General features: G+C 37.0%; 1 protein-coding gene and 1 long non-coding RNA gene across 3 annotated transcripts; one reads left to right on the plus strand and one right to left on the minus strand.

The window, feature by feature from the left end:
• Positions 1 to 98: 98 nt before the first annotated feature.
• LOC121984372 lies at positions 99 to 17,047 on the plus strand. Of its 2 annotated transcripts, XR_006112865.1 has the most exons (4): positions 99 to 713; positions 12,242 to 12,326; positions 12,412 to 12,474; positions 13,908 to 17,047. It is a non-coding gene; the product is annotated as an uncharacterized LOC121984372 (long non-coding RNA). The 2 variants fall into 2 exon arrangements; XR_006112864.1 differs by lacking the exon at positions 99 to 713 and having other exon boundaries at positions 9,063 to 12,326.
• On the minus strand, positions 2,990 to 21,146 carry LOC121984371 (probable inactive receptor kinase At5g58300). The gene is made up of 3 exons (XM_042537273.1): positions 20,981 to 21,146; positions 17,735 to 19,082; positions 2,990 to 3,977 (listed from the first exon to the last, which is right to left on the minus strand). Exons 1-3 carry the CDS (start codon positions 20,984 to 20,986, stop codon positions 3,367 to 3,369), a joined length of 1,965 nt encoding a protein of 654 aa, XP_042393207.1. The 5' UTR covers positions 20,987 to 21,146; the 3' UTR covers positions 2,990 to 3,366.
• Positions 21,147 to 22,972: the final 1,826 nt, after the last annotated feature.

A 22,972-nucleotide genomic window follows, 5' to 3' on the forward strand; every position in this document is an offset into this window, starting at 1 on the left:
ACAAAATAGTAGGGAATTAAAGATGAGCTTATGGCTGTACTCGAATCCAACCAATTGAACTCAAGATTAGGATTATGAAGAAGTCGGTTTACCGTAGCACGGTTCAATTGGGAGCTTTGTTATGGTTTAATGTTGGTTCGTTCGCTGGTTCAATTTGATTGGGATCACGATCTCCTTCTTCACCCGTAACCTTCCTCCATGCCACGTCGCCACCCATCGCCAGCCATACACATCCATCTGCAGGAGACACCGTCAGCCGACCTCATAGAGAGAAAAGAGGAGTCCCTTCTTCATCGACATACCATCCACAACCATTCACCGATATCCATCGGCAGGACTGATCTCGTAACGAAGAAGGCGATTCCTTCCTTCGTCAACACCAGAAGCCGCCGACAAGCTGTCTTTAGCGAAGCTTTGGAGTTTCCCATCACCGAAAAGTAGCCGGAGATCTCATCTTCCATACAAGCATGCCTCCATTCTATTGGAGGAAAGGGGTTTCCCTTCCTAATCAGAGGCCACCATCCACATCCAACCGCCGGCAGCTCCTTCCTCTTCCGTCCATCTCACAGCCTCTCCTACAGCTCCCATCTGAAGAAACTTGTCCACAGTTCCCTCATCCGGATCTGAACAGGAAGTTTCGTCCATCCATAGCCCACAACATCACAACATCTCCACTCCGTCCGCAAGCTCCCTTCAATGTGTTGGTCTTCATGGTTAATTGTTTTTAAGAGTTCTTGATGTTAGTTGTCAATGGTTTTTGATAGATTACCTTAATCTTCAATCTTCATTTAGCTTCTTTGACTACGACGGGAAGGAAAGAAATATATTCCGCCTAATTTATTAACAAATCGATCCGTGGATGGATTCATAAATCCATCCGTCTGATAAAGGATAAATAATTCATCCTTCCTTGCCAAATAAATAGTGCCAAGTTTTTCGTACAGAAAATTTTTCCCACTTTTTGAATCTGTCCTCCCAACTAAACTGATCATTACTCTTCATTTAGCTTCTTTGATTACAACGTGTTTGATTTAATTCCCAATACACTTGTGCTACTTTAGTTGATGCATTTAAGTTCGTTTAATTTCTTGCAATACTTTGTTTTGTTGAATGTTAGTCATAGTTGTTGTTTGGTAGGAATGTGAGTAGGTTAGATTAGATTAGCATGTTTTGCCTTATGATAGATACCATGAATTCCTTTACGATGTAGTTTAGCAAGCTTTACTTATTGTAGTTTAGCATGCTCACATTTGTATTAGTTGCATTGCTTTTTCCCATTTATTAGATTTAGCATTTGAACCACAAAACCACATTTACAACATCAAAAATCCAAACTCCCAAAACAATAATATCTAATCTCGAGATTATCATCCACATGCTATATTCCTTGGTAGAGACACTTTGAGTCATCCTAGTTTGCATTAGTATAGAAGGGTTCGGTGATTTATTTGATATCATATCACAACAATATGGTCTAATCAAAATGACATCGTTGTTGAGGAATGTTAACAGTGTTTGATAAGCTTAGGATTATTTTTTATTTTTCTTTATTTTCTGCCTTATTTTTTTTATTGGTGAAATTTTTAGCATATCTGATTACTCTCAAGTTTGTTAGTGCAATCGACTTCCATGATTTTAATATTTGTTTGATAATATATTTAATGGAGTCTAGTTAGGTCATGATTGATCGAATGACTAGTAAGGGTAAGAAGTCTATCAAGTGACTAGTAAGTCTAGGCATGCCAAGGTGATCAGATGTCTGACTAGGGTAAGAAGTATATCGAGTGAGTAGTCCTAATTGAAGGTTAAACAAGGGAAAATCCTAACTGAAAGTTAGGTATGTGAGAAGTCTTAACTAGAGGTTAGGTAAGGGAAGTCTTCCTCCAGGTGAGCAGTTTATTAAGTGATTAGTCCTAACTGGAGATTAAGCAAAGGAAAGTCCTAATTGGAGTTTGGTAGGTGAGAAGTTTTGGAGGCGTGAACTCCAAGCAAAGGAAAAATCTTAGGGGAGCAAATCCTAGGTAGTCAGAAGTCTTAGAAAAGTGAATTTCAAGCAAGTAAACATAAGTATAGTGTTGCTAACACTATTTTGCATTACTATTATTTGTTATTATACTAATCTAGTTTGTAGGAAAGTAAAAGATTAGGACGATCAGACGCTAAGCGGAGAAAGTTAAAAAATATCTAAAGGATCGGATGTTTGACGAGTAAATTGAGATAAACTTCTAGAGTGGAGTGGAAAGATCATGTCTCAGTACAATTCAAACCTCCTGAGTCACTCCCACTATGTGATATCCCGAGTCACTCCTGAGTACTCAACGCAAGTACCTCATCCAGCTCAGTGACTAGGCTCCCCCACTTCCAAGTCACAATTATAGCTCTATAGCCTGAGCACCTAGCACTCACTCTATATGTATAGGACAACATCCCAAGCTCTTTTAATTGAACTTTAGTCGACCTTGTTCTTCAGTGTGACTGGCAGAAGGACTAATGATACCCTCATTAATAATATCCCTCCAAGGCACGAACTGCAATCCGCAACCCCCAAGATCAATAATTTACTAGGGTTTGAAGGCATGATTCTCTAAAAACTAACGTAGCTAATGGTAATATGAGATATCTATGATATCTAACCCTAATTTGATTTTATTATTATTTTTTTCTTCTTCATTACTGCCTTGCTATTTTTCCTCGATCCCAAGATGGCTTAAACATTGGAGGAGTTTTGCTGAAATGACTTCGCATGTTAATCTAAGTCCAATTATGTCACGAGAAGAGACTCTGTCATCGATCTTCAATGGGTGATAGATTTCCGCTGCATCAGCATCATATAACACATTTAGCACCTGAGTGTTCACCTTCTACTGGCAACTACCTAATATAACTGTGTCCATCTAAAAATCATTGTATTCTCTCACAAGTAGGCATTTGTGATGCTTTAATGCCTCAGCAAATATAATTCAAAAGAAATTTGGAACGCCCAGCAGAGTAATCATGATTTAACAGCTAGACAAATACATTCAAGACCTAGCCAGTCATACATTACAACCAGCCTATCGTGAGAGTACAATTAGTCCACGATAACATGAAAATGTTTTAACCTCGGCATCTGAGTTTTAGCTATGACAACACTACACAAGTTGTGCACACAGTCAACTTAAAGCATAAACATGCACACATTTCCTGTCACTTAAACAAATGCAAAGCTCTAACAAACTAAGACAAACCGAGGTCGAAAGATAAGATGACGAAATATGCAGGGGTTGGTTGATGCTCGTTCCTGTGAAATTCTTTGTTTAGAAAAAAGGACTCTAACTACTATCTTCCAGTGGCCATCAGTGAAATACTTGTTCCATAGTTAAGCTATCATGGTGTTCTGTCCTCTGACTCCTTGTGCTTGTCCTCTAAGCCAAACTGCCGTATCTCTTCAATCTTTCTGATCACCTCTTCCATTCTCGGGCGTTGATCAGGAGACTTAACAACACATGCCATTGCAACCTGGAGCATCTGCACCATCTCCTCCTCAGTCTGTTGACTTCTCATGAGTTCCTTGTCAAATACTTCGGCAGTCCACTCCTCTCGCACCACAGACTGGACCCACCTTAACAGATCTGCCACATCATCATGTCCATGAGACTGGAGTGGAGCCTTCCCAGTAAGCATCTCTAGGAGGAGAACCCCAAAGCTGTAGATGTCAGACTTCTGTGTGGTCTTTCGTGTCTCAATAGTCTCAGGGGCACAGTACCCCACAACAATTCGAGAAGTATTTGCAGGAAGATTTGTTAGTACAGTGAGGCCATAATCTGAGACAACAGGCTTAAGATCTTGATCGAGGAGGATGTTGGTAGATTTGATGTTTCCATGAGCCAGCTTTCCACCACCTTCAGAGTGTATGTGTGCCATGCCATAAGCTGTTCCTAGTATGATTTTCATTCTGGAATCCCAGTCCAGCAAGGCCTTCTCAGTGCCACTGGCCCCTGTTGATCATTATTTACAATGAAACAACAACAAAAAAAGGTTTTAGATACAAACCTACAAGCATCTCATGCTTTACATTTATTTTCCTAAACCTCAAGAAATTAGGAGATAAGAGTTCTACACGCACGTTTTACTGGTTTTTTTATTTAAACCGAATAGAATCAAATCAAGAAAAAAAATAAAAAAATAATTATTTAATCAAAGTGTTTCATACAAAACTACCATAAAAAACTCAATTTTTTTTTAAAAAAAATGTGCCATTAAACTTAAATACAAAATAACAACCAAGCCTAATTTATTCATATTTTTTAAAATTTTAGAGTTTTAATTAAAAAATACAAAATAAGATTAATAAAAATTTAAAATTAAAAGAACATTTTAAAAAATAAAAAATATTTTTTCCTTTTTTAATAGATAATTAAAAGAGAAAAAAAAATAATTATAAAATAACAACCAAGCTTTATCCCATTAGGTGATGTCGGTTATATGAATCATTTTACACCATTGAGTTCTATCTCCTACTATATCATCGTCTATACTTAAATAAATTTTATATTATTTTATTATTACTAACCAAGTTTTTTTTGTCTTCCTTTTCCTTATTTGATATGCGTGTTTGTCATAGCATTTATTGGTCGTCTAAGTACATACTCATACCATTTTAAACGTCTCTCGAAGGTTTTCCTCAATAGATACAACTCCAACTTTCTCTCTAATGCTCTCATTTCTTATTCTTTCCATCCTCGTATGTCTGCACATCCATCTTAACATCCTCATCTCTGCAACTCTCATCTTCTGCTCATGTGCTCGAGTCATAGCTGAACATTCAACTTCATATAACACAGTAAGTCTAACCATGATTTGTATAACGTTCCTTTAAGTTTTAGAGGTACATAAAATACCCGACCCTCTCCTCTATTTCAACAATCCTGCTTGTATTCTATATAAGACATCTCTCTCGATCCCTCCATCGTTTTACAAAAATAATCCTAAATATTTAAACCTCTTGCTTCCGAACAATTCATCATCTCCTATCTTAACAATTGTTTCATTACGCCTAATATTGTTAAACTTAAATTCTATATATTTTGTCTTTATTCTACTAAGCCTAAAACCTTTCCCTTCTAGTATTTTACGCCAAGATTCTAGTTTATCATTTACTCCTTCACGTATTTCATCTAGCGAAACAATATCATCTGCAAACAACATGCACCATGATACTGTGTCTTGAATGTGTGCAGTGAGTTCGTCCATAATTATTGTAAAATATAGGGACTTAGAGCTGATCCTTGATGTAACTCTATCTTTATTGGAAATGCTTCAGTTACTCCACCTGAAATCTTTACTCTGGTTGTTACATCCTTATATATATCTTAATTAGTTCAATATATGTTACGCTAACACCTCTCTTTTCTAAAATTCTCCATATAATTTCTCTAGACTAACTCCACCCATGACGACCGGATAAAACTATGACAAATATTCAATGAATAGATCCATTAAACTATTGTGCTAATGCTAGGTTATTCCCAGGAAGGAACGCGTTGCAAGGTTCGACTGTAACATTTCGGCAAGGACCGCTACATCTCCAAAACTCAAGTGTAGTGCTAAATATACAAGAGTTCGCATTACAGGGTCCGATTATAATGTCTCAGCAAGGATCGCTACATCTCTATGAAAATTTGGGTGTAGTGTTAAATAGGCAAGAGTTCTCACACCATAGGTTGGATAAGAATAAATATGATAGGAAAACTAATAATCTAAAATTTGGAATATGGAACATAGGAACTCTCACTAGTAAATTAATGGAGGTAGTAGATACGATGATTAGGAGAAGAATTAATATTTGTGTGTACAAGGGACAAAATGGGTAGGTGAAAAGGTAAAGGTGATAGAGAACTCGGGTTTTAAGTTATAGTACACTGGAAAGAGTAAAGCAAGAAATAGAGTAGGTATTATTATAGATAGTTTGTTAAAGGATGAAGTTGTAGGAGTAGTTAGAAAAAGAGATAGAATTATAGCCCTTAAGATAATAGTGGTGAAAGAAATTATGAACATAATTAACGTATATGCACCACAAGTAGAATTAGATGAAGCTACCAAATCAAGGTTTTGGAATGATTTAGATGAAATATTATAAAATATTCCAACAAATGAAATAATTTTAATAGGAGACGATCTAAATGGTCATGTCGGAGTGAAAAATGAGGAATATGAGAGGGTACATGGGAGTAATGAGTTTGAAATGAGAAACGATGAAGGAAAAATTATATTAGATTTTGCGATAGCATATGACCTTATATTAGCTAATACGTTTTTAAGAAAAGAGAACACTTAGTCACATTCAAAAATGGAAATAATAAATCGCAAATTGACTTTCTTATGCTTAGAAAGAATGATAGAAAGATTTGTAAAGATTGCAAAGTCATCCCTAAAAAAAGCTTAACTACCCAACATAGGTTAGAAGTGTTGGATATATGCCTCAAATATAGTATCAATAGAAAGAAAATATACACGATTCTTAGAATTAAGTGGTGGAAGTTAAAGGATGAGAAGCAAAATATATTTAAGGGGAAGGTAGAAGTTCAAGCATTAGGTAAAATATACGATGACTTTAATATAACATGGGATAAGATGGTATCAAATTGAAAATAGTAGCTAAGAGTGTACTCGGTGAGTTAAAGGGACATGCACCACTAAGTGAGGAATCTTGGTGGTGGAATAAGAAAGTATAAGAAAAAGTGAAGGAAAAATGAATAGATTATAGAGAATTATATATTTGTAAGAATAAGGAAAACTTAAACAAATATACAATAGCTAAGAAAGTAGTGAGTGAAGCAAAAAATGAAACTTTTGAACGATTATATCAAAATTGGATTAAAAAAGGGGAAAGAGACATTTATAGAATAGCTAAAGTGAGAGAAAGGAAAACAAGAGATCTTATCCAAATAAAATATATTAAAGATGAATGTAATAGGGTATTAGTAAACGATGGAGAAATAAAAGAGCGGTGGAAAAGGTAATTTTATCAACTTTTTAATGAAAGTTTAGATGACCAACATAACTTAGGTAATTTAAGTAGGTCAAATGAGCATAGAAATTTTAATTTTTATCGTAAAATTCAAACTTCAGAAGTAGAACAAACTTTAAATGAGATGCACAATGGAAAAGTCATTGGACCAGATAATATTCCGATAGAGGTATGGAAGTGCCTAGGGAACAAGATATTGAATGACTTACAAATTTAACATGATATTAAAAACGAAAAAATACTTGATCAATAGAGATAAGTACTCTAGTTCCCTTATATAAGAATAAGGGAGACGTGTAGGTGATCGGTGACCGGCTAGAAGGGGGGTTGGATAGCTAGGTCACCCCGACTTCGATTTCTTCTCTACAAAAAATTAGTGCATAGCGGAAATACGAAAACTAAAACAATGAAAGAAAACAAGAGAGAATACAAACGCTAACACGATTCCTTTATGTGGTTCGGAGATTGCTTGCTCCTACTCCACGGCGTGTCCTTGAGGTGGATAAACCCTTGATCCTTCGGTGGATCAGTCCCCGACAATCTCCGGCTAGATCTTACTCCTTTTCAGTGGAGTACAACCTCTCACAAAGCTCTCTTCCTCTTACAAGATGGAACTTAGGTTTGAGAGAAAGAGTCGGGGCTTGGAAGCTTTGGGCACAGACTTAGGAGTTATTCAACAAGCATGAGTAACCTCCTTCGTGCCCCAAAACTACCTATAAATAAAAGGAGAGAGTTGATCATCATATCAACTAAACCCCGACACCAGTCGACTGATCCACGCATCAGTCGACTGGTGTGACCATTAGACACAGCCAATGACACTCCGCAGAATCCGCGATCCTGCCAACGGCTATGTACCAGTCGACTGATTCCCGTAGCCGACAAGCACAGAAGCATTCTGTGCTCTTCGTGAATTTGGACCAGTCGACTGGTCAAAGTACTAGTCAACTGGTACCTTACTCACACTTATCCTGTCCGGAGTCGCCTTTGAAGCCCTCTTCCTTGGCCTTCGTCCCTCAGATGCACTCGAGTCCACGGCTGCTCTCCGTGTCATCTTTCACGTTGCCTTGAAGTCCGCTTCCCTCAGCTCCACTCCATTGCTCCTCGTCCGACGGTCCCTCGAATGTCTTCCACACCATCCTTCACCGACTCAAGGATCCAAGCCCTTGGATAAGCTTCTCGAACTTGGTCACACCAAGTTCCTCATGTGTTTCACCAAGTCCTGCAAGACTCAAATACATATCAAATACATATGAAAGTCTAACTTAAACTCTTTGACACACACATCAAAACCATAATCATACCGATCAAACTTGGGTCGATTGCACCAACAATCTCCCCCTTTTTGATGTGTGGTAACATGTTTAAGTTAGGCACAAATAATAACTTTGAAAATTACACGCAATATGTAAACATAAAGCATAAAACCAAGCTCCCTCTAAATATATGCTCTCATCTTTAATTTTCAAGTTTTGCACACAAGTATGGAAATAAAGGTTTCTAACTTAAACCTATCCATTTCTCCCCCTTTGACACCATCAAACAAATTGTACCAAGCAATCATACACTATATAACATCAAGAATGACCAAATTTTGACAAAAAAATTGATTTCGGAAAGCAACATAATGCTGGAAGGCTGGTACAGGCTGGTACCAATCGACTGGTAACTGATGGAGTCGACTGGTACACAAGCAGCTCGAATTTTAGCCTTTTGAAGCCAACTTCAGAAATTCATAAAAAAATTCCAGAAAATTTGAAAAATCATGAAATTTAGACAACATATTTCTTGAAATGTCTTTTAACTAAGAAAAATATGTTTTCATGAAAAGTCAAAGTATTTTTGAAATTTTGACCAAATCTCAAAAATCATAAAAAAAACATGCAAGTTTGTATCAAATTAACCCTAGTTTTGAATTCATATGTTTCAAAATAACTATTCACTGTAAATAAAACATAGAATTATTTTCAAAACATTTGAAATGTCCAACTATGATCTATGGACAAGATGTCTATTAATTAAACATTTGTTTTCCCCATAGTTGGTCTATGATTACTCAAAAATTTGATACATTTTATAACTCATCAAAATGTCATAAGCATAAGTGAATTATTAGTATCATCCTATCATTTCACATTTATATTTAGAAAATAATACAAGCCATTGTGAGATGAGATAAAGGTAACCTCTACTTAGCCCTCTTTATCATGAATTTCTATCAAGGCTAAGTGTTCCCCCTTAAGGTCTCAAGTCAACCACAACAAATTGGAATTATGATTTCCATGGTTGACTTGACCTAAAATCCTCTAACCCTTGAGGATTGATTTTGGTACCCAATAGACATTCTTCTTAATTGGGTTTACCAAATACTCCTTAGGAATCCATTTCCTATCTATGGTCTTTGTCTTGGGTTGCCCCCTAGCAATTAGACAATGATAGGCTTTTTTATTGTTAGATTCCTTATACCCTAAATCCTTTTTGTTGAAACTTACCCTTTGGCTCCCAATTATCATGTTTAGGGTTTTGGATTCAATTTCAAATTTTCTAAGAGCATTGGTAAAGTATTCTACCTTTTCCCTTAAAACCTTATTTTCGTCTACTAAACATGAATCATTTGAATTTGTAGAAGAAGCATACTCATCATTGTCCTTAGAACACATGGATTCTAATTTTTCTTCAAGGCAAATAATATCATTTTTCAAGGAGTTATTTTTCCAGAAACACGTATTATATCTACTCTCCCTTCTAAAGTATTTGAATGCACAGTTTATGTCTACTTATCTAATAAAGGATTATCCAAATTAGATCCAACGGGGCTGAAGATTGTGTTTTTATTGGTTATGCTTTAAACATGAAAGGTTATAAGTGTTTTAATCCAAACACTAGGAAGACTAAAGTAACTATGGATGTTACTTTTATTGAACATCAACCTTATTTCCACAAAATTTCTCTTTTGGGGGAGAACCAATGAGAAGAAAATTTTTGGGATATTATTCCCACTACTTTACCTCTACCAAAACCTATTCATTGTGAGAATAGAAATGAAATTACTGTCCCTAGTTCCATTTTGCCTAGCATTTCTGATTCTACCAAGGGGGAGAAGTACTATATGAAGTTCCAAAGGAACATAATACAGAGTTCCATGCCTATACGAGGAGAAAGGATCATCAAAAGAGCAGAGAGCCTACTACTCCTTTAGCACAGAATCAAGCTAACACCTTGGGTAATGAACCTGGAGAAGATTTAAGTACTCTAAACACTTCTTCAATAAATATTCCTAGTTGAGATAAATTATCTATTTCTGATAATGTTTCTAGTCCTAATAACCCGTCTATCGATCTTAATATTCCCATAGCTAATCGGAAAGGAAAATGCTTGTGTATTGACTATCCAATTTCCAAATATTTATCCTATGGTAAGGTATCAAAAAGACAACCTTTATATCCAAATTATTGACTTGTTTGTACCAAGGAACATTCAGGAAGCAGTCAATCATCCAGACTAGAAATCAGCAATAATGGAAGAGATGAATGCTCTAAAGAAAATTGGAACATGGGAAATTGTAGATCCACCTAGTGATCATAAAATGGTCAGAAAAGTGGGTGTTCATAGTAAAATTGAGAGCAGATGGAGAAGTAGAAAGATATAAAGCAAGACTTGTGGCCAAAGGATTTACACAGACATATGGATTGGACTACCAAGAGACCTTCACTCCAGTTACAAAAATCAACTTCATTCGTGTATTATTATTTGTAGCTGCCAATGTAACTGGCCCTTATATTAGTTAGAGGTCAAGAACACCTTTCTAAATGGAGTGTTAGAAGAGGTGTTTATGAACTTGTCACCAAGATTCGAAGTGTCTCGGCCGCGGAAAAGTTTGCAAACTAAGAAAGTCTTGATTTGGCGTTAAACAATCTTTAAGAGTCTGGTTCGAATGTTTTACGAAAGTTGTAAAAAGCTATGGATCCTTTCAAAGCCAAGTTGACCATACAATGTTCTATAAAACCTCTGATAAAGGTAAAATTTCCATCTTTGTTGTCTATGTGGATGACATTATCTTAACAAGAGATGATATTGAAGAATTGACACATCTGAAGAGAAAGATGGCACGAGATTTTGAAATTAAAGACCTAGGACCACTATAGTATTTTCTAGGTATGGAATTGGCAAGGACTCAAGAAGGAATATTTATGAACCAAAGAAAATACATTTTAAATCTACTCAAAGAGACGGGGTTTCTAGGATGCAAAGTTGTTGAAACTCCAATTGAAGATAATCTAAAACTTAATCCTGCTAAACCTGAAGATGTGATTGAAAGAGCAAATTTCAAAGGCTGGTAGGGAAATTAATCTACCTATCACATACTCATCCTGACATAGCATTTGTAGTAGGCATAGTAAGCCAATTTATGCATTCACTAGGACGGGAACCCTTTGATGCTATATACAAAATATTAAGGTATCTCAAAGGAACCCCTAGGAAAGGTTTGATGTTTAGAAAGCACGACAACCTACAACTAGAAGTCTATACTGATGCGGATTGGGCTAGTAGTACTACTGTCAGACAATCAACTTCAGGCTATTGTACATTCTTTGGGGGGAACCTTGTTATATGGCGAAGTAAAAAACAAAGTGTTGTCGCTCGAAGTAGTGCGGAGGCAGAATGTAAATCTCTTGCACATGGAATTTGTGAGGCAATTTGGATAAAGAGATTACTAGATGACTTGAAGATATCGTTTGCGTTACCAATGAAAGTTTATTGTGATAACAAAGCAGATATTTCAATTCCTCATAGTCCCGTTTTACATGATAGAACGAAGTATGTTGAAGTTGACAAACACTTCATCAAGGAGAAATTGAGTGTGGCTTAATCTGTGTTTCATATGTACCAACCACTCAATAGGTAGCTGATATACTCACCAAAGGATTGCACAAAGAGTAGTTTGAGGCTCTAGTAAATAGGCTAGCTATGGAAGACATCTACAAGCCAACTTGAGGGAGAGTGTCGAAAGATATGATATTATATACAAAATACATCACAATATTCTATTAATTGTATGTATCATTTTAATTGATTATTGATTGATTTAGTTTCCTAGAATAGCTCCATTGATTTAGTTTCTTAGAATAGCTCCACTGTATTGACATATAATTTGTACATTGTATTCTTTTGTCTATCATTGAGAATAAATTCTCTCGCACCTTCCAATCTTCTTACTTCATGTTGGGACAGTGAGTGTCGGCGGATTGGCAACAATTGACCCACTTTTGCAGTGGTAGGAAAGCTGCTTTCCTCATTTGGATCAAGCAAATATTTGGTAAGCTAAGTGAGAATTATAAATTGGTATTGTTTTTGTTCCTTTTTCCTTTTGTAAAGTTTCCCTAATGGTCTTAACCCTTTAGTTTAGGGCAGTAGATGCATCAAAGATTGCTCGGTGTTTTGACAACAAAACAGTCTTCGAAGAGGTAGGATCCTTTCCTCACCTTTAAGGCCCTTCCTCCGCTGATTTAGGAGCATCACTAAGAGTATATATTATGAGGAAATCATTTCCCCCTACTTTGTGGTTGTAAAACATGAGGCGGTTAAATCCTAAGATGAATTACACAGCTTTAGGAATGTTTTATTTGGAATTTCAATTGCTATAACCACGTACCAGGGCAACAAGGGCTCGACGCTATCAGGTTGACTTCGGACCCTTGTTAAGGAATTAGAACCTTAATTATATCCACAATATGCTTCTTTTCCTTATTTCAAGTTCTTACGTGGGAGTCGTGTTGTTGTCCTATATTTGAAACAAAAACAAATATGACTATCCTTATGTTGGCTAAGTATAATTCCAATAAGTTGTCAATGCCTTGGGAGCACTCTTGTAGGGTACTATTGTGGTGATCTTAAAAAAGGGACTACTACAGTGTAATGTTTCTCTTGCCTTACAACTTCAGATAATACATTTTGAGACAAATAAGGTCTCAAACTTTAAATACTACACTTTGAGACAAATAGGCTCTCTAACTTCAAATATCATATTTTGAGATAAGTAGGTTCTCTGTGGTGATGGTTTCAAAGGTAGTCCGGTGCACGAAGCTTCCGATAATACGGGATCTTAGGAAAAGGTTTATTGTATGCAGTCTTATCCTACTTAACAAGAGGTTATTTCCAAAACTCAAATCCGTGACCTCTAGGTCACACGATAGTAATTTTACCATTGCGTTAAGGATCTCCTTCTAAGTGGTGATTTTAAGGGGTATTTAATAGTATATAGCACTATGATTTAAGGGCAAAGTATGGTGTTTTCATGGCTTGTTAAAGTCCCTAGCAGTTGTACGATAAAGGAACAACATGCCCTTGGTTCGGTTATTTTGTTTTGGAGTGTTATGTAGGTGATAAACAAGTTCCTAACCTCAAATGGCATAATAATAGCATTAAGTTGGTAGATTATTATATTATTTTTGGAGGTGGAAAGTCAAGGGTCATGATGGACACCATAAGTCAGTGAAGGATGAACCCTTTTGACCCTTTTTACTCATAGCTATTTGTTTTAATCATTTTTTCCATTGAATCTTACTATGCTTCCTTTATACATGTACGCATACATCATGCTTACTCCTTGCTTATACTTAAACCTTAATGACATATGTTATGCTTAGATTTCTTATTCTTAGAAACTGCTTAACTTACATGACATATTATCACTAGCTCAATATCACTGCTTTAATACATACTATATTAATTGGAATCAACAAAATGATTATATGTCATAACCCATAACATGCTTAAAAGCTAAGCTAACAAATAAAATGACTCTTAATTGGACCTAAAGTAGCTCAATAGTTCAAAGGTAGGATTCGGATAAGATATGGATCAATCAACTGATGGGTGACATACAATCAATTGATAGGTGGCAAACAAACGATTAATAGTTGGTCGTCACATCGGCAAAACGACAAGATTCAAGGATAAAAGACACTATAAAAGGTGCTCCAGGAGCTGCGAAATGGAAAATCTATTAAGTGATATCACATACACTGCCTCCAACAAAGCTTCCATTCTTCTTATTTTCTTCTCATTTATACTTGTTGTAACTGCATTTGTAAGAAGTTTCTCCAAATCCGATACTGACGAGAAGGAGAAAATATAGTGTTCTCAAGAGTGATCCACTAGACAGATCATAGGTTGTGGAGTAGAAGTCTAGGCTGTCCAACCACGTTAAATTACGGAGACTAGTTCGATTGTTTTTAAGTTCTTTATTTACTTTCCGTTGCATGTATACTTTTAGAATACTCGCAAGAATTAGTATTTAGCCCCCTACCATCAACAATACGATCTAATATGTGGAATCAAAGTAAGCACGCTCTAAAAGAGTTTTCGAGCAAAAGGGAGCTATAGGATCTGCAAATTTGAAACCAACACTTGGTACAATGGCTAGAGATACAACAATTGGAGATAGAGGGCAATTTTAGTTATTGGAAAAGGAGGCTTTCTTCTTCAAATTCGACATCAACATGGCGAAAGGCATAGAAGAAGGTATGAGTTTCAAATTAATGATAATAACAACATGTTACCTCTTTCCAAGTTGACGAAGAAACAAAAGGAAGAGGTGGTCGCAAAATGAATGCAAAATTCGTGCTGGAATAAGTATTATCCAAGCAGGAGATGAACAGAAAGTACACGACTTCCAAGGAGCTATGGGAAAGAATCATGACCTTAAGAGAGGAAGCTTGCACGAGTAAACCTCCTATGCACAAAACTTAACTCATTCACAATGCTAAAGGGAGAACAAGATTGTTCATGAATTGATAGCTATATCACAGTACTGGAGCTTAGCCGTCAACAACTATCCCCCGCACAGGATATACTTTAGATGAGTTATTTTCAAAATTAGCAAGCATACACTCAATATTAACTAGCACTAGTTAGTAAAGAAAAGGAAAAGAAATGGAAAGCACATCCTTAAATTCCAAGGAATATACCTTGGAGGAGGATAGCGAGCGTGAAGGATGCGTGGTAAGCTAAGGAGTGAATTCAAAAATAAACTAAAATTGAAGAAGAATCATCAAAAGAGGAACCTGAAGGCCCACATGGGATGAAATAAGCTCCTCATTAGAGGATATTGAGGTTAACAACATAATTCTATTGGTGCTTCTAGCAATTTTGACTAGTGTGGTACCTTGTGATAAATTGCATGACATTAGGATTGAAGAATTAAATTAGAAACTAAAAAAAAAAAAAAAAGGACACCCCGGTACACGAAGCTCCCGCCATGCGGGGTCTCGAGGAAAAATGGCATCAGAACAAATTACCATTGGTCCACCAATTGTTTAACATGTTAACAAGTTGTCAAAGGGTGAACTTAAGCAAAAACAATTTGGGCTATAAGTGACTCAAGAAAGAAAAATCCTATTTTAGCCTAATAGCGAGAGAACGAGGAAAAATGAAACTTGTAGCTAAGACATGGGTGCTGAACCAATACTTAGTTGACCCACTTTGTTTTCGCTACCAAAATCATTTACTTAATTATTAAAAGATCTTTAGGGTCAACCATAATAGACTACTAGGGATGTCAATTCTAGTGGGTCGGGTGGGTTTAGGTCAGGTTGAAACAAAGATTTTATAAAAAAAATCCCAACCGGAATCCGACTTGAACCCAGATAACCGGATCAACCCGATTAAAAATGACTTTTTTGTTAGTGCAAGAAGCACCAAATAATCGAACCTGCTTTTGATATTGATAAAAGTTCAAAATTAAGTTGGGTTGTGATATAAAAAGATTGACTAAGTATGCAGGTAGCACTATCAAGAAAGACCTAGTAGGTCAAGTCCGGATACTGGACAAGTGGAAGCCCTAGGTCAGTTGGACTAAATATTAGGCAGAAGACTTGGTAAATCGAGGACACCAGGTGGAAAGTCTAAACGAGTCAGTGGATCAGACATCTAGCTGGTCGATGGGTCAGCGAGGACCGAACATTGAAGGAAGTCCTAGGGTTAGAGGATTGGATGCTAATCAGGAAGTCCAAACACGTCTGGAGCATTAGATGTTTCGCAAGTCTAGTAAACTCTCTTGAGTGGAGAGATTCTTCCGAAAAGGAAGAATGGTGAGAATGGATTCCTCTTGGGGGAACAGTAGGAGTTGATCCAACCGAAGGATTTCACTGGAAATCCTAAGTCGAGATCGAAACAGGTGTAATTGTCCATTTGCTAATACTATTGTTATTGTGCTAATATTGTGATGCAGGGAATTGATTTTGGAGGTTGGTCAGAAATAGTGCACTCCGGAAGCCCGAATAATTCAAAGAGATAGAAGATCCTGGCACTGATGCAGGGAATTGATTTTGGAGGTTGGCTGAAAACAGTGCACTCTAGTCGCCCGAATAATTCATCCAGGCACCCGGATGGCCCGAAACTTAGCCCCACAACCAGATGAGGTGGCACACTCTGATTGGGTGGCACGCATCAGCAACTAGGCACTCGGAAGAAATCCAGGCGCTCGGAAGAGGATAAAGTCGTCATATAGAGCTTCATCCGAATCGCGCTATGTCAACAGTCTAGGAACCTGGAAGGGATCCAAGCGTCCAGAGGAGGATAATCTGCAACGTAGTTAGATCGGATGAGACTCAGTTGGGGTGCTCAAGGTTGATCCAAGCGTTCTCAGAATGGTCAATAAAAGAAGAACTGCTTAGCAGCATTCGACAACTCTTCTGTCAAGTTCTCCACACTCCAGAAACATCGTTACGACGCCAAAATGCTGCCCCGACATTGATACTCTAATTCAGATCTCATTTCGTTATCGACATCATATTTTTTGTTCATCTTTTTCATGCTTGATTTTTAAAGAACGGTAAACTTGTTACCATTCCTCATCTTTGTAAAAAGACAAATCTCCGAGTCGTTATTCGGAGGAGATTTTTAGTGGATTGTCCATCAGACGCGATCAACGACTCATGCCTTGGTCTAGCCGCATAGGCAGTGAACCAAGTAAAAACGAAGTGTGTTAATGCTATGTTTTGTTTTTATTTCCGTTGTTAACTCTAAAATGAGAGAAACAAGTTTTTGAAAAAGTAAAAAAGAAACCCACGCTATTCACCCCCCCCCCCCCCCCCCCTCCTTCTAATTTTCGATCCTACATTTTTGGTATTTTCCACATAATTTTTCAATTTTATGAATACTTTATTATTATCATACTAACCTTGATATTGAGCTACTATATTGAGCCCTTTTATGTTATTGGGCTTTATTTCCTACTATATCATCATCTATATTTAAATAAATTTTATTTTATTATTGCTAACCAAGTTTTTATTATCTTCCTCGTTTGATGTGCATAATTGTGATACGTTCGCATCACCTAACTAAAATATTTATTGATCATCTAAGTATATATCTAACCATGTTGATACAAAACGAATAATCTATTTTCTACTGTGAAAAAAATAACACAAGTGATAGCTAATTGTACTATAACTGTGTTATTGTTCAGACAATGGAAGGAAAAGCCTCTTTTTATGTTTAAAATAAAAACATATGGCCGAATGTTAACTAACCGTGGTGCTTGGTCAAATGGCTTAATCCTCTCAGCTAACTTCATCCAAATATATGCATAATTTTTCATAGTTATCATATCATGAAAATCATGAATTAGGCTTTACTTTCTAATTTCATCATCAACTTAGGAGACAATGCTAGAGTTATGTTTATGCACAAATTGGAGAGTAGAGATTCAGAGCATACCATGTAAGTGGGCTGAGAAACTGCCACTTGGAACATAGTCATAAACAAGAAGCTTCTCATCCTTGGAGTAGTAATAAGCACGAAGAGGATTAAGGTTTGGATGCTGCCCAGCCTTCCCAATCAGTTCCATCTGTTGCTCAAATTCCTTTTTTCCTGCCACCACCTCCTTCAACCTCTTGACTACAACAGTAGTTCCATCCTCTAAGGAAGCCTTGTATGCAGTTGCATAACTCCCCTTGCCCAGAACTTCAGCTGAAGCTCGCAGCAAATCTTCCAAATCAAAGTTATAGGTGCATCCTTCAAAGAAAACAAGCTTATTCCTTTCAGCAGCTTGAACCCCACTACTATAATCCTCTTTTGGCTTTGCAACCCTTCCACCACTTGGACCCATCTCTTTTGAATCTCCATCACCACCTCCTCTATCTGTCTTTCTGGAGAAGCATACAAAAAGAACAACTACTAATAGAACAAATACAGCCAATCCTCCAGTAGCAATTGCGGTAATGAACCCTGCATTTATTTTCCTCCTAAGATTGTTCTCTTGATTCTCAGGTATTGTCGGTGGGGGTGTCAAAACAAGGTAAAAAGGTGATGGTGAAGGAAGAATTGTGGAGCATTTGGATAGAGGCGGCCCACAAAGGTGAGAATTTCCTAAGAACGAAAATTTAGAGAAGTTTTGAAGAGAAGATGGGATTGAACCATTCAGATTGTTGTTGCATAAATTCAAATGTTTCAGCCTAGGAAGATTCAGATCAGGGATAGGTCCAGACAGAAGGTTGCTCTCCAGATTCAAGACAGAAAGCTGAGAGATATGAAGAATTCCTGTAGGAATCTCCCCAGTTAATAAGTTATATGAAAGATCAAGAGAGTTGAGGCTCAAAGAGACTGAAGCTGGTATTTTCCCAGAGAAGTTATTGTGTTGAAGAAAGAGAAACTTCAGAGAGGCAAGGGAGAAGATATCAGATGGAAGATTTCCAGTCAGGCGATTGGACCGAAGGCTTAAGACTCTGAGATGATCAAGCTGGCCAAGTGTGTTTTCAGGAATTGAGCCCAAAAGCCCAATCCCAGGAAGCCGGAGGGAGAGAACATGACTTTGATCTGGTGAACATGAAACACCAACCCATGTAGAACAGATCAAGATGCTGGAATTCCAATTAAGCTTGCTTCCATGGTGAATTGAATTAGCAAAAGCAAGAAGAGCTTGCTTATCTGAACTCAAATCAGCTTTGGCACCACTTAGAACACACAGGATGATGAAAACCAAGTGAAGGGATGACAGTGGAAAGCATCTATTCTCGAGCGTAGCTGTTTTGAACAGAGACATGGAGCTGGCCTCAGACTCCCTTGGCTGTTTCAATGTCAGAAGAGCAAGTATCAGTTGCAAAGAACAAAGAAAGAGTTGTGTGCGTATATGCTATGATCCAAAAGCATCTCCTGCATCTCTGACAAACATGGGCAAAGCACAAGAAAAACAATGGCAGTAAAACATTAAAAAGGCTAAGAGTTTTCCCTGTAATAAGGAAAAGACAAAACCAAAATAGCAAGAATCCTAGATAACAGAAGAACAATGCAGTTATAAAAATCTATAGTTAGAAATCTTGAGTTGGAGTAAAATCCATGCAGACCTAGTAAACTTGAACTAGGAAAGATGCAATTATAATTCAGAATCACGGAGAATATATTTACTCAATATGGTTAGGTAGGGGCCATTACATCTGTTGCTTCCTCAATGTAATATTGATATAGGAGATGATTCTTTTAACACTGTCTTGACTTAAATTATGTTTAAAAATTCCAAGCACTTGTACAAACTTTATGCTAAAGTTATATCAAATAAGAACTCATTGTGAAGGCAAATCTAGGGCACTTGGGTGAAAATCCTGGCAAAATTTGATAGTTGTAATAGTTAGCTTAGGAGTTTCTCAAGGAAATTACACTCAGCAGGGCCTGTTTACTGAGGGGTGTAGAGGTGATTGAAAGTAAGCAAGATTTTAAGTAGAAAAGATTATTTACTTGGAGAGAAAATAGGAGGGAAGAAACGTGGGAAGATCAAAATATCTCGTTGTCACCTAAATCAACGTTCCTAAAATCAGGAAGAAAATCAAGGAAATCATTCCAAATGGCATTTGCCTCATCATCTTTCTCCTTTTTTACTTTTGACTTATTTTAGAAATTATATTAGATAAAATTGGCTTTTAATTATTTCAGGTTTTTTATATTCTCACTTGTCTCTCGACTCAAATAAGCAACATCAAAATTTCTCCCTCTTAATTTCTCTCTTTCTTTCAATCTACACACCCTACTTTCCCTACTAAAAGAAAGCGGGATGCTTTATGAAAGGCACGGTTTATAAAAAGAACAATAGCACTTAAGACATGGATTAGAAGGAATTAGATGCTTATTAGTTCTCAAGTGGAGAGATAAGAACAACTCAGCAACCCTTTCCATAAAGAGGAACGGCGCAGAATGCTACACTATCTACTTTTTCTCGTATTTAAATGAAGCAGCTTGAAATAAAGTCTGCCAAAAGATTAAATGCGGCCCAAGGCCATCCACGAAGCAAAATAAAAGCAAGAACATGTTCCCCATCAAAAGAATAAAGAAAGAAAGACTAGATGACAAAAAAGAAAACAATTAATTAACAAATCAAGTGATCGCATGTAACATTTGCAAGATTATAAGCGGCTAAAAGTAAGAAAAAAACCCTAAATAAACCTGCTTCTGCCCTTTACTAATTGAAGAACTCTGCTCTAAACTCTCAGTTGGAACGGACATACTAAAAAAAAAAGAAGACAAATTGTTACCTCATGACAGGAAAAAGAATCTGATCCCGAAACTCTAAGAGGCAGCAGATAATTATGTGGAATACAAAGAGAGGTCAAAATCAAAATTGAAATAAAAAGGTTACCCGAGAAAAGAAAAAGTCTCAGTCTCAAAAGCTCGCTACGGATCAAAATTGAACGACAATAAAGCACAATAAAAAACTCAGGTCAGAAAAGGGCACTACTACTACTACCATACGCCTTCCCAGCACACGGCGCTTAAGCATTACAACATTTCCCTAGGACTTAGGACAGCGGCTAATCCCACAGCATCCTCCGAGATGGAGAATATTAAAGTAAACATCGACCTAGAAGGCGCAACGCAAGAATACTCGCTAAGCACCACATTTGCAGCGAAAGGGGCTGGCATTGTTGCTCAACCCAAGCAATGAACAACGGCACTAATTTCTTAGCAAAATAGTACCAGCATTCCTTAGATAACCCACAAAGTGAGCTTTGAGGCTTTGAGCGTGACGCCTCTGCTCGTAGAACTTGCCTCGTTGTGCTACGGAGAAGGAATTAAAGTAGGGACTGGGAGTAGTCCGATGACTTGCTTTGGAGTGGCGAGTGTGCCGGCGGATGGAGCGCGACAGAACAAGGAAGAGCAGTCAGTGAAAAGGAAATGACGTCCGCGTTTCGCCTTAATTACGATGGTCGCTGTGGTTGGATCAGAGCTGTCAGAAAAAAATGATCAGGCAAAATATTTTGAGAAATTTTACATGCAGTCCCTATTGACAAATAAATCTTTGTATGTAGTTCCCACCCATTAAAATCTTTGTTTTCACTCCCCAGTTAAGCATCTTTATCAAATTGCCCATGATATTTTTAGGTAAAAAAGTCTAAAAATCAATATAAATCCTCTTAAATTGAGTATATTAACTTAGAATCTAGTATATTTTCTATAAAATTGAGTACGATTCTAAACCCTAAACCCTAAACCCTAACCCTAAACCCTAAACCCTAAACCCTAAACCCTAAACCCTAAACCCTAACCCTAAACCCTAAACCGTAAACCCTAACCCTAAACCCTAAACCCTAAACCCTAAACCCTAAACCCTAAAAAATAAGAGGAACAATTTTGATAGAAAATATACTCGATTTTTAATATAAAGTACTGACTTTAAGAAGAATTATACTCATTTTTGGACTTTTTGTAGTCAATTTTGATATTTTTGTATTAAAAAATCTGAGGGGCAATTTAGGTATCAATATTTGCATGAGGGAGTTGAAACAAGTAATACTTTGCATGCAGGGAGTGGAAACAAAGTTTTTTGAACATGGGGATTGCATGTAAAGTTAACATTATGATTGGGGATTTTTCTCTAATTTACCAAAATATTTTTATGAAAAAAAAACACATTTAAATTTCGAATTTTAAATTGAAGCGAACAATTACTTGCAAAATTGCCCCCGCAGCGGTCTATGTTCAAGAAAGTTAACATGTGCGTGCAACAAATGGAAGTTTATCCACACACTCATCATATTAGTCCTGAGATTGGGAGATTTATTGGGACGCATACTTCATCAAGCACAAATTGCTTTTGTTCATGACAAATCTATTGTTGATAACATCCATTTACCACAGAGCTACTAAGAAGGTATATAAGAAAGAGAATATTCCTTCTACGCATCTTCAAGATTGATCTTCAAAACGCATTCGACTCAGTGGATTGGGATTTTTAACATGAAGCATTGATTGGATTTGGGTTTCCATATCAATTTGTTGCATGGATCATGGAGTGTGTCATCACCACAGCTTTCTCAATGGATGTCAATAGAGTGATTCATGGAAACTTCATAGGAGGCTTAGGGCTAAGGCAAGGTGATATTGTTTGGACTATGCATGGAGGTATTCTCATGCTTACTATATCAGGCCACTTCAGATTCAGCATTCTATTATCATTCCAAATGTGCTACCTTGTGGATCACACGCCTTACATATATTAATGACTTGTTTTTGTTTGTCAGAGATGAGACTTCATGTGCGGGCATTTTGGTTCATTGTTTGAGGCAGTTTTGCAACATAGCAGGGCTGCACGCCAACTAACTCAAGTCCAAGATCTTCATGGCTGAGGTGGATGATAGAACTAGTTTGACGTAGATTTCTGGATTCCAAGAGAGTACTCTCACATTCGTATACCTTGGCATCCCATTAGCGTACTCAGGATATCAAATTACAATTAATTGATTGACACGATACGGGTTATGATAGGTCAACCTATTAAATGAAGAGGGAGTTAGAATTGAGAAAGATGGGAGAAGTATATAGCCAGGCAAATGTATAATTAATAATGAATGACTAAATAAAAGGTTTTTTTGAGGGCGCTCGGTCAGTCAAAGTCCGACCGAGCATAAAGTCATTTAGCCTTAGGAAAATTCTTAGTATATTATCGGCCGAGTGAAGCCCGACTGGGCA

This window comes from Zingiber officinale, chromosome 5B (genome assembly GCF_018446385.1).
Source record: "Zingiber officinale cultivar Zhangliang chromosome 5B, Zo_v1.1, whole genome shotgun sequence".
Lineage (NCBI taxonomy): Eukaryota > Viridiplantae > Streptophyta > Magnoliopsida > Zingiberales > Zingiberaceae > Zingiber > Zingiber officinale.